The following is a 12,046-nucleotide window of genomic DNA, read 5'->3' on the forward strand; positions in this document are numbered from 1 at the left end:
GAGCTTGCAGTGAGCTGAGATCCGGCCACTGCACTCCAGCCCGGGCGACAGAGCGAGACTCCGTCTCAAAAAAAAAAAAAGAAAGTTTATTTGTGAGGAAAGAAACAAGAGGAACGAGGAAAATCCTAAAAATGAATGAGGGGGAAACAACCTCTACCATCCATCAAAACATATTAATAAAGCCTCTAATTAAAAGTACAGTAGTGGCACATGAAAGAAACTCCACAGAACCAGATCTATATAGAAATTTGGCACATGACAAAGGTGTCATTTTAATCACTGAGGAAAAAGAATTTTTTTTTTTTTTTTGAGACCAAGTCTCACTCTGTGTCCCAGGCTGTAGTGCAGTGGCATGATCTTGGCTTACTGCAACCTTTGCTTCCTGGACTCAAATGATCCTCCCGAGTAGCTGGGACTACAGGCACACACCACCACACCCAGCTAAATTTTTGTGATTTTTGTAGAGAAGGGGTTTCACCATGTTGTCCAGGCTGGTCTCCAACTCCCAAGCTCAAGCGGTCCACACACCTCGGCCTCCCAAAGTGCTGGGATTACAGGCATGGACTACTGAGCCTGGCCAGGACTATTTCTTTATTGTAGTGAAATTTACATAATGGGTAAAGGACTAAAAAATTTAATAAATGATGTTAAAACAACTAGATAGCCTTTGCATAAAAATAAAATTTCTTCTGTTCCTCACTTTGCGTATCAAGATAAACTTCAAATGGATTTTTAAAAAAATGGCCAGGCGCGGTGGCTTACGCCTGTAATCCCAGCATTTTGGGAGGCTGAGGTGGGTGGATTACCTGAGGCCAGGAGTTCAAGACCAGCCTGGCCAAAATAATGAAACCCCGTATCAACTAAAAATACAAAAATTAGCTAGGTGTGGTGGTGCATGCCTGTAATCCCAGCTACTCAGGAGGCTGAAGCAGGAGAATCGCCTGAACCCAGGAAGTAGAGGTTATAGCAGGCCGAAATCACGCCACTGCACTCCAGTCTGGGTGACAGAGCAAGACTCTATCTCAAAAAAAAAAAAAAAAAAGGACATCATACAGGCACCAGGAAAAAATATAAATGATTCCTTTATAACCTGAAAAAAGGAAAAGCCTCTCTGTGACTCAAGAGCCAGAAGCAATACATGCTGGGGGGAAGGGAGGATGCTAATGAGTAAGGAGTTTATGGGAGGATGAAAATGTTCTGCAATTAGTGGTGACAACTGTACAACCGAGTGAACATACTAAAAATCACTGAATTGTACTTTCAAAAGAATGAATTCTATAGCATATAAATTGTAACTTAATTTTTAAAAAATCTAATGAAAATATTTAAAAACCCAGAAATACTGGGATTTGATTATTTTAGTAACTCAATCTGTGACCTTGAGCAAATCACTTCACTTTGCCCTTTACTTCCCCATCTGTGTGAATAGCTCATTAAAGCCTTCCTAAGAGGCCCGATAACCATAATAAATTTAAGAAGATGGATGAAACACTATCTAATCAGATACGAATAAACATACAGTTCATGGGGACAAAAAAGCTGATAACGTAAGAAACTGAAAGGAGAGCTTCCATATAAACTATGAACCTTCTTCACAGTTCTCAATCTATAATTATCTACTAGCTATCATTCCTTAAGAGCTTATGTGTCAGGAACTATAAGTGCTTTTTATGTATTATCTTATTCTCACAGCACTCTAAGGTAAGCAGAAGTATTCTCATTTTAGAGATAAGAAAACAGACGATGAGAAGTTAAATGACTTGACCAATGTAAATACCTAAGTTGGGCTTCAAACTTAGATCTATGTCACTTCAAATACCAAACCCTTCAATGCACGCCATAAAAAGAACAATAGACCAAAAATATGAAGTCCTGGGTTTGAATGCTGTTCCTGCCATGTAATGATTCTGTGATCTTAGGCAAGTCAGTGAACATTTCAGTTTTTTCATTTATTAAAATATTAACTCCTGCCCTAGTTTACCTCATAGAATATAAAAAGGGATGACTATATACATGTCAGTTAAGTCACTACAGAAGTGGGTATGCTAGCATACATCCTCAGTCCTACCTACTCAAGAGGATGAGGTGGGAAGACTGCTTGACCCCCCGAGTTTGAGGCTGTAATGCACCAAGATCACACCTGTGAAAAGCCACTGTACTTCAGCTTGGGCAACACAGCAAGACCCTATCTCTTACAAAAGAAAAAGAAAAAGGAATGTAAGAGATAATTATAGAAAAGCTGTTTTGTTTTGTTTTGTTTGAGATAGAGTTTCGCTCTTGTTGCCCGGGCTGGAGTGCAATGGCGCGATCTCGGCTCACCGCAACCTCCGTCTCCCGGGTTCAAGCAATTTTCCTGCCTCAGCCTCCCAAGTAGCTGGGACTACAGGCATGTGCCACCACACCAGCTAATTTTGTATTTTTAGTAGAGATAGCGTTTCTCTATGTTGGTCAGGCTGGTCTTGAACTCCCGACCGCAGGTGATCCGCCTGCCTTGGCCTCCCAAAGTGCTGGGATTACAGGCATGAGCCACTACACCTGGCCGAAAAGTACAACTATTGATAAACCAAAAACATGTTGAATAATGAATGGATTTAATATTTTATAGTTCCTCTAATAGTAATAGTACATACGAAAGCAGTGACTTTCAAAAGATACTTCTCTCAAGCACACCAGGGGTGCAAAGCAAATAGGGATCTCAAATCTACTTTAGTCAGAGTAGCTCTAAAAGCTTGAATAAAGTTCAAAACCACTATGTTTTTGGCAACATCCATTGGCATCTATTAAAAGGAACAGTGACACCAGGATTTCAGGCCTTACCCAGGAGAAAATATTGGTGTACTGAAAAGCGAATGGATTCTAGAGACTAAACTTAGATTGAATCCTGATTCTGGTACATACTAGTTGGGTGACTTTTAATCTCTGAATGTCTTTACTCATAATGCAGGAAAATATTCACCTTGCAGGTCTGTGCACACATTAAATGACATAAAGTTACCATTACAATGTCTGGCACACAGTACTTACTTTAAAAATTGCTATTATTAAATTATCCAACGATACTTTGGAATTACTAAATCTAATCTGAAAAACTGAATCATGAAAACTCACCAACTCAGAATATGCACCCTGAATATGCAAACATGCCTAAATAATGTTTAGTGAAATGTTCATGAAAAATAGTTGAAAGAGTAAGCCACACAAGAGACTATCAAGGGAACAGGACTAACTTGTGAGTAACAGATAGAGTGGAAGAATAGAAGTTAAGAAAAAAGCAAGTATAAGGAGACATAAAGAATGCTTTGAAATTGGTGTGAGACTTCATAAATTACAACTGACTGAAGAAAAAGACTGAATCCTATATTATATGCAAAGGAGTAAGATACACAACTCAAATTAAGTATTCCCAGATGACAATTATGACTTCAAAATACACAACGGGTCTCACAGTCAAGAGACCCAAGTCCTAGTCCTTAACAGCCCCACCGCTAAGCTTCTAGGGTGCTTTAGGAATATTTGAGTCTCAGTTCCCTCATTTATTAATACATTCCCTTACAGAATACAGAACTCTCTGAATATTCAGTTCCTCAACTACATGATGAAGTGGTGAAATGATCCAGGTCTATGCTTTCAGCTTTATGATTCTAAGGAGAAAGAGAATCTGTATTATTACTACCATGAGACTTAGATGAAGCCTGCTTATGTACCAATAAAGTAGAAAAGAAAAATATGGGAAAATAAGCCATTTGAGGACCACACAAATATTCACCAATATATGCTCTTTTCTTCACAATACTACCATACAGAAAGGCCTTTCTAAAGAACTTTCTTTTCCAGGATAAGCAGTTACCCTAAACCAAGAAGACCGAAGCATCTATTTAAAAAGGTAAGTTGTCCAGGCATGGTAGCTCAATCCTATAATCCCAGTACTTTGGGAAGCCAAGTAGGGCAAATCACTTGAGCCCAGGAGTTCAAGACCAGCCTGGCCAACATGGTGAAATCCCATCTCTACTAAAAATACAAAAATTAGCCGGGCATGGTGGTGCACACCGGTAATCCCAGCCACTTGGGAGGCTGAGGCACATGAATCACTTGAACCCAGGAGGTAGAAGTTGCAGTGAGCCAAGATTGTGCCACTGCACTCCAGCCTGGGCAACACAGTGAGACTCTGTCTCTAAAAAAAATAAAATGAAAAGTAATACAAAATAAAAACGATGAATTACTAACAATTATACAATCTTCTAATCAGCAGATTATCCTTTTATTTTCTCTCAGTATTTTCACCCAGTTCTTCAATCTTCAGAGAACTTGTTTTGACAAAATGAGAAGCTGAGCCCTAATTAAACTTATCTAAAGAATGTATAATTATTAAAAATCTGATTTTCTTATGTATTTGTATAGAAGAGTGCTGGTGTACTGAAAGATCAAATTGTAGTTTAAGAAAGGCAGCAATGAAGATATATAACAATTAATGTTACATTAATATTAAACTCCAGGTTAATTTTCCCAAATAATGTTACGGGTCAGTTTCCAAATTCTCTTTATTCATGTTATAGTCCAACTTTTCGATCTTCCAAAGTCAAAATAATCTTCACTTTACCTTCTATGTAGCCTTCTACCTCCTCTGTTGTGCGTCCATCTCTCTATCTACCCCTGCTAAGGTTTTCTCCTTTTTCTACTATATATCACAGCAGGTCTCCACTTCAATTCTTAGTTTCCTTCCCTGGTTTTTCCAATTGTTCTTCCCATTCCTTTACCCCACTGTTTTATAGGATTCTCCTTTCTTTTCATCCCTAGGACTTACTGTCACAGTACTGCATCTCCTATTCTCGCTTCTTTTGGTAAGTTTTTACACACATTACTTCTTCAGAACCTAAGGTTTCTCTTCTGTAGTCCTTTTTCAAAGAATATCTATCAATTCATCTCTAGAATCCCAAATATACTCTTGAGTCCTCATACCTAAGTATCCTTCCTACTCCTTCTCTTTACAGTCACTAATTCCCAGAATCCTGTCTGAAACTACAAATATTCCCTCAAAACCAAATGCCTATTCAATTGTTTCCACTTTCCAGCAATTATCCCATGTTCACCTCATTCTTTGTCCTCGGCCCAAGTATCCCCTAACCTGGCACAAGCCATTTAATGATCTAAAATTCCAAAGCCTATCTCTTCAACATGGCTCTCCTCTCTTTCCAGCAAACTATTTCCCTAACTCCCAATGCTTCACTAATTCAAAGTCTTAGGCCAGTACATCGCTTCCCTCAGATCTATTAGCCCCGCAAAAACTGATTGCCCAAATCTTCCTCTAAGCTTCCCAGACCTTACAACTGCAGCACTTCCATTCACCAAACCGTATTTATAGTTATTTCTCAATCTTTAGAGCCTATGGTCACTTCGCAAATTCTTCAGTCCTCTCCTTCTTCTCTCTCCCTTATCCTGTCCAGCTTCTCAGTACATTCCTATTACCCTTAACAATCTTCATGGCTATATTCTCCGCCTTACCTGAGGCCTACTCCCCAAACTTTCTCATTCTCCCTTAAGAGGCCTAATCTCACCTCTCATTCCCTGAATCTGTCTTTAGACCTCTGGGAATTATCTAGAATCGTCTGCTTCCTAGTGCTCCTCTTTCGTTCTCCAACCCTGTCCAACTCCCTCAGCTTTTCTACTATCTAGTTCTCACAGTATAGATATTAGAACTTTTACAATATCCACTCTTCCCAAACCTTTTCTTAGTTGTTGCCTCAATTCCCCTCAACTTTTCTCTCAGTCATTCCCCATTTCCCTCCACCTTCCCTGGCCGATTTTCCTCCACCTTTGTCACCGTTCTACTCCCTTTTCTAAACCTCCTTCATTCTGGAGGTGATTCTCAGTTATGTTAGTCTCTCAGCTTCCCCAACCTTTGCCTCATTCCCCTCTCCCTCCAACAACATTATTTTTCCTCCAGTTTCTATTGACTTGGCGCCTCCCCTAGTTCCCCAATCTGCCTTCTACTCCATCTAAATATCTCCAGGCCGCCGCCAACATTTTCTCCTATCGGTAGACTCCTTCCCCGTGCCTCTCTGAACGCTCAGAGCCACCATTCTCCAATGGCCGGGGCCTGGCCCCTAGGTAGGAGTATGGGTCACGTACCCCATTCGCATCTTGGCTCCGCTCTGACTGCCCCCACTGCCGGGTAGAGGTGGGCGAGAGGGAAGGCGGCCGAGGTGCATGCTCTTTTCGAGGGCCGACATCAAGGAAAGACTGCACGCACGTAGTCAAACAGTAGGCGAACCTTCGTCCCACGTTGAGTGTGGCCCAACCGGTCACGACTCGCTCCCCTAACGACGCCCAGTCGCCTTTGGACAGCACCCAGCTACCGGTAGCACCGCCTACCGCCCACCGGCTCTGCAAACTCCACCCACTCGCTTCAGCACTTCCACCGGAAGTGCGCAACAGCCCTCACACAAAGGAAGCTGGGTAACAGAGTCTGCGAACTCCGCAGACTCCCAACTGGAAACCCGACAACTTTCACCGGAAAGAGGAGCCGTCTTCAGGGCAATGCACCCTGGGCAATGGAGTCCTCAACGGGCGTATCCCTATGCGCTTGCGCAGCCGGAGGCGCCCCCAGCCAACCCCGCAGAGGTATTGTAGCAAAGCATCCTGGGTATTGTAGTCTATTGGCGGGAAGGCGTCTTGGCGCCTTCTCTTCGCACTGTTTTCCGGAGACTGTTAGAGGAAGAGTGGCTTTTTCCTGCCTCCCAGGCTGCCCAGCGGCGCCGGTTGCCGGGGAACGCAGGCGCCGTGGGGAGGGATGGCGGGCGGCGACTGCTTAGGTGCTGGAGACAGAGTTGTGCTGATGAAGAGCTTGGGCTCATCATGAAGCAACGTAAAGGCCAAGGGCCTGGGGGCAGCCGTGGGCGCAAAAAAAGAGGTAACCCGAGCGATCAAAGATTGAGGAAAGCGTTAACAGGGGAGCAGGGTGTAAGGAATTTTAGGGAGACCCCCACCCCCGCTGGATAAACAAGAAAAGGGACGTAAGAAGGGAAATAGCCAGGGGACCAGAAGGTTAAAAGGAAGGGCAGTTGGCCCTCCAGAGAATAGAAAGGAATTAGGGGCTGGGGTAGGGGCCACAAAGTGGTGATTAATGAGATGAAGGTTACCGGTGGGATGACTGTAGAGGAGAAGAGCAAACAATAATAGGATTGGTTTTGATAACGAAGTGAAATGTATGTGTGCGAGTAGCTTTAGAGGTCTGCAGGGACAGGAAGAAACATAAATTGGCAAAGGGATGATATCATTTCTTGTGTGATTGTGGACAAGAATCACGTTTTATACATTACTGAATGACCAAGGATTAGTACAAAGCAGGACTCGGTAAATGTTTGTTGAATGAATGAAGCATGAAGGGCTGGCTATGAGCAGGAGTTGGGGAAAAAATAATTGTAGAGTATAGAGGGGGGAAGAGTGGGGAATGACAGGTGTGATAGGATTGAAGTGGGGGTAAGGGCATGAGGTTCTCCTGAAGGACCTGAGATCGTGAAAGAGTGTACAGCAGAGAGTCCTCATCAGGTTAACACCTCGAGGAGACACAGGCTCACCGAGTAGGGGATGTTAGCTGCAGTGAGAACAGTCAAACTGGGGACCGAGGGCAGATCAGGAAACTGGATATTGAATCTCTACAAGACTGCCTCGAAGGGAAAAAGGACAGTGGGTGAACCTGCCTTTTTGCATCGTAGGCAGTTTAGTGAGAAAAGAAGTATTGGTTTGGAGCAGTGATAGGACATTAGGCCATTGGGTTGAGGACTGAAGCTACAATCTGGGAATTACTCTTATCCAAGCTGTTTAAAGATTACTAAGGCAGTTTTGAGGTAGTGACTTTCCTGCCACGAAAGATAGGAGGATCTGAGACTGAAGCATACTAGTGCTCCCTGTGTCAAACCAGTTAAGCATGTTTGGTTGATAAGCGGAAAGTCAAAGTAGAAATAATATAGTATAGAACAGAATATGCTTTTTTTGCTATGCCATTTCCATAGTAGAAATATATACACAATCGTGTATAATTTTTATGTTGAAACTATCCGTAAGGATTATGGTGGGTCTTTTCTCCACTATGGAGGGCAGAGGGGATGTTTGCATTAGAAGTCCAAATAATTAGTCCTGATACATTCCATATATTTTCTTCTTTGAGGCATAACCACTCCTCAAAGAAAAGTCAAAGGAAAAAAAAGGTATACATAATGTATGAATGGTTTCTTAAATTTCCTCCAAGTCTTCTTGAAAATGTACTATGAATGGAAGATAATCAGGGTCATTAAAGGAAAATTTTATAGAAAGTCATGATTAATTGCTTTGTTTACACTTTAATGTCTTTATGAAATCCAATAAATACTAAAGCCAATAAATATATGGACCCAGCACTGTGTTAAAAATAGTGGCGGAATCTGAAGATTAGATAGTCTGTGTCCTCACTGACTGTGTGATCTTGGCAGGAAAGAAAAGTTACAGACAATTTAAGATGTTCTTCATTGAAATGCTGAGTTGTATGATATAGTCTAAATCGTTTGTGAGTGAAGGGAGTTGTTACTGTTTTATAGTTAGTGATTTTTTTTTAAAAAAAAGTTAAAGATTACATGTCTTAAAAACCATAGATGTTGCAATAATTAAAACAACTGTACTTGTAAAAATTTCAACCATACTTAGAAAAATTTCAACTACTTCTGATATTTCTATTTTTCAAATAGTAACTCAATTAAAGAAAAGTTTATATTAGTGTGTCTTTGTTGGTATGTTCTTTACTTACAGTAACTCAAATCAAACCTTAAATACTAATTAGTTATCAGGGTGACTTACATGACCAGGTAGATTTTTCTGTGGTCTGATTTGATAGTTACTTCTTATGTGTTAGAATAATGGGTAGGATAAACCTTTTTTCTAAATGATGATAAATTGCTGAACTTAAGACTAAAGTGTTTTGTTTGTTTTCATTCAAAAAGCGTATTATATGTTTTCTATATTTAGTCTAAATTTTGATTTCATTTTCTTGGATTCCTCTACAGGTTTAAGTGACATTTCTCCATCTACAAGCCTGCCACCTCTGGTTGAAGGCCAGCTACGCTGTTTTCTAAAACTTACTATTAATAGAGTCATATGGAAGATTGCAAAGCCTCCCACTTGTGTACTGGTCCGAGTGAGATGGTGGGGAGAAACATCAGATGGAACCCTCTTTTGTCCCAGGGATGCATTGCAGACTGAACCAAAAGCTGTGAGAACAACTACACGTTATGCTATTCGTTGTGGTCCAAAACAGTTTACCTCTTACCTAACAGGTATGTTATTGTTTTATCATTGCACCTGCAGACATAATACAAAGCATGTGGTTATATTGTCAGCAATAAGTGTTATTGTGTACCTAGCATATATGGGCATTCTTAATTATTGAAGAGTCAAAGAGTTTTTATAGTAGAGATTTTTCTTTGTAAATTTATTGAGTGTTACTGTGTGCCAGCAGTTTTGAAATGTATTACTTCTAATCCTTACAATAACCCTGAAAGATAGGTATTGTCTCTGTTTTATAGACAATGAAACAAGTTTGGAGAGATGAAATGAATACTTTCTGAGGTCACAAAGTTGATAAATGACTGAATTAGGATTTGAACCCACTTCTGTCTGTCACCAAAACTCATGCTCTTTTCACTACACCATGCTTTTTTAGGCAATAACTATAGTCTCAACTCTGGGGTTTACGTTATACTCAAGGAAAGAGGATATAGATGTAAAATTTACCAATAGTACAAGCTAATACATACTAAATGCCAAACAAATGGTTTAGGGAGTTAGTATTACAGATGTTCAGAGATGGAAAGCATCCCTCTGTAGGGAACCAGAGGCCAAGATGTCTTCATTTTTGTACAAGGAAAGTATTCTGAGTGTACTATGTTATTTCTTCATTCAGGTCAAGCTTTCACATAAATACGTTTTGGGTGATGGGGTTACTTATCAAATCAATTCAGTTCAAGTCAATAAAATTCGAGCATTTATCATGTAAACATTGTTGGGCTCAGAATATTGGAGAGCCAGGGGTGAGTTAAAGATTAACTTGTCCTTTAGTAACTTACATTCCCTCGAGAAAAAATTTTTGAAACATCAACATGTAAAGAACAAATGCTGTAATTCAGTCATTCAAAAAATATATTTAGCACATGTTAGACATTGTTTAAGGCATTGTGGGGTTTACCAAAAATCCAAAAAATTAATCAGAATGATACAGAACTCTAACTTCACAAAAAGTTTAGTTATTAATAGTAGGTTAAATGCAATAAATGCGATTAAAAGATACTCATAAATAATCTTGGTACTGTAAACTTAAAACTGAAATCCTCAGGTAGTATTTTTATGTAATGTAACAAATGAGGAGTGATTAGAAATTTAATAAGAGACAAAGAATTTATTAACATGGTAATCAACAGGTCAGACTTTTATTTGAACATCTTATAGTATACTGGTGCATTGGATTTGGCATCCGAACATTTACATTGGTGTTACCAACTATGTGATTTTGGGAAAGTCTCTTCCCATTTCTGATTCCTGTTTCCCCATCTGTAAAATGGGATCATATAGTTGCCCTTCCATTTTCTAGGTATTTTCACAAAGAAGCAACCCGGTTGAACGGGTTGAAGTCTAGACAGTCTAGAGTTTGAACCCTGGTTTCAGGAGTAGATTGTTAGGTGATGCTGAGAGGTTCCTTAGCATCTTGGGGCCCCAGTTTCCTATTAGTTAATTGGGAAAAATGGCACTTATTTGTCAGGAATTATTGTAAATACTAAATAAAAAAATGTTTGTAAAGTGATTGGTCTAGTAGCTGACACATTGTAGGTACAAGTCTTACAAAAATATTAAGACTCAGGCAGTGTGTACAGAGATTTAAGATGTATTCCCTGCCCAAAAGGAACTTAAAGATTAGTTGAAAACAAGACTGACATACATGAAACAGTAGTGAGCAATGCCAGACAGTGTCTGATTACTTGATACATATAGTAATATCATATGAATATTCTAGGATGTTAATAAGGACTAATCTTATTAGTAAGCCAGAATCCTGCTTCTACTGTATGCTCTGGCTGTTTGACTTTGAGCAAGCCGTTTCATCTTCTTGGGCCTTAATTTTCCCACCAGTAAATTGAAAGAGTTAAACATCAAATGTGCCAGCATCCAAATTTCATGATTCTAGTTAAGAAAGAAGGCCATGGAAAAGGTAGAATTTCAACAGGAGACACATGAGGTGAACCTTAAAAGTGACAGTCCAACTGTAAACATGACATGGTTTTGTTGTTGTTGTTGTTGTTGTTTTGAAACAGAGTCTTGCTGTGGCCCAGGCTGGAGTGCAGTGGTGCACTCTTGTCTCACTGCAAGCTCCGCCTCCCGGGTTCAGGCCATTCTCCTGCCTCAGCCTCCTGAGTAGCTGGGACTACAGGCTCCTGCCACCACACTCGGCTAATTTTTTGTTTTTTTAGTAGAGATGGTGTTTCACCGTGTTAGCCAGGATGGTCTCGATCTCCTGACCTCATGATCTGCTCGCCTTGGCCTCCCGAAATTCTGGGATTACAGGCGTAAGCCACCACACCTGGCTGACATGACATGTTTTTTAGAAAATGAAGCGATAAGAGACTGAATGTGGTGGCTCACGCCTGTAATCTCAACACTTTGGGAGGCTGAGGCAGGAAGATCACTTGAGGCCAAGAGTTCGAGACTGGCCTGGGCAAAACCCTGTTTCTACAAAAAAATTACATTCTACATGCATAGCAAAACCCTGTTTCTACAAAAAAAAAATATATTTTTTAATTAGCTGGGCATGGTGGTGCACACCTGTAGGCCTAGCTACTTGGGAGGCTGAGGTGAGAGAAATCACTTGAGCCCAGGAAGTCAAGGCTGTGGTGAGCCATGTTCGTGCCGCTATACTCCAGCCTGGGTGACAGAGTGAGACCCTGTTTCTAAAAAAGAAAGAAAACAACAGAAAATGAAGAGATAAGACATCAGTTCACAAAAGTGTGTGCTCTAACCAAAAACTTGGAAA

General features: G+C 40.5%; 2 protein-coding genes across 4 annotated transcripts in view; one reads left to right on the forward strand and one right to left on the reverse strand.

Annotated features, from left to right (window-relative positions):
• The window catches only part of PPME1 (protein phosphatase methylesterase 1), an 80,907-nt gene extending 74,156 nt beyond the window's left edge, over positions 1–6,751 (reverse strand). For both annotated transcript variants that reach the window (XM_011996187.1, XM_011996186.1), the window contains exon 1: positions 6,127–6,751. In XM_011996187.1, the coding sequence (XP_011851577.1) occupies positions 6,127–6,227 (101 nt within the window). In that variant the 5' untranslated portion in view covers positions 6,228–6,751. The remainder of the gene's footprint in view (positions 1–6,126) is intronic.
• Positions 6,635–12,046, forward strand: part of C2CD3 (C2 calcium-dependent domain containing 3) — a 190,128-nt gene continuing 184,716 nt past the window's right edge. For both annotated transcript variants that reach the window (XM_011996184.1, XM_011996185.1), the window contains exons 1-2: positions 6,635–6,907; positions 9,033–9,302. In XM_011996184.1, the coding sequence (XP_011851574.1) occupies positions 6,853–6,907; positions 9,033–9,302 (325 nt within the window). In that variant the 5' untranslated portion in view covers positions 6,635–6,852. The remainder of the gene's footprint in view (positions 6,908–9,032; positions 9,303–12,046) is intronic.

The sequence above is a fragment of the Mandrillus leucophaeus genome, unplaced genomic scaffold (assembly GCF_000951045.1).
Source record: "Mandrillus leucophaeus isolate KB7577 unplaced genomic scaffold, Mleu.le_1.0 Scaffold504, whole genome shotgun sequence".
Lineage (NCBI taxonomy): Eukaryota > Metazoa > Chordata > Mammalia > Primates > Cercopithecidae > Mandrillus > Mandrillus leucophaeus.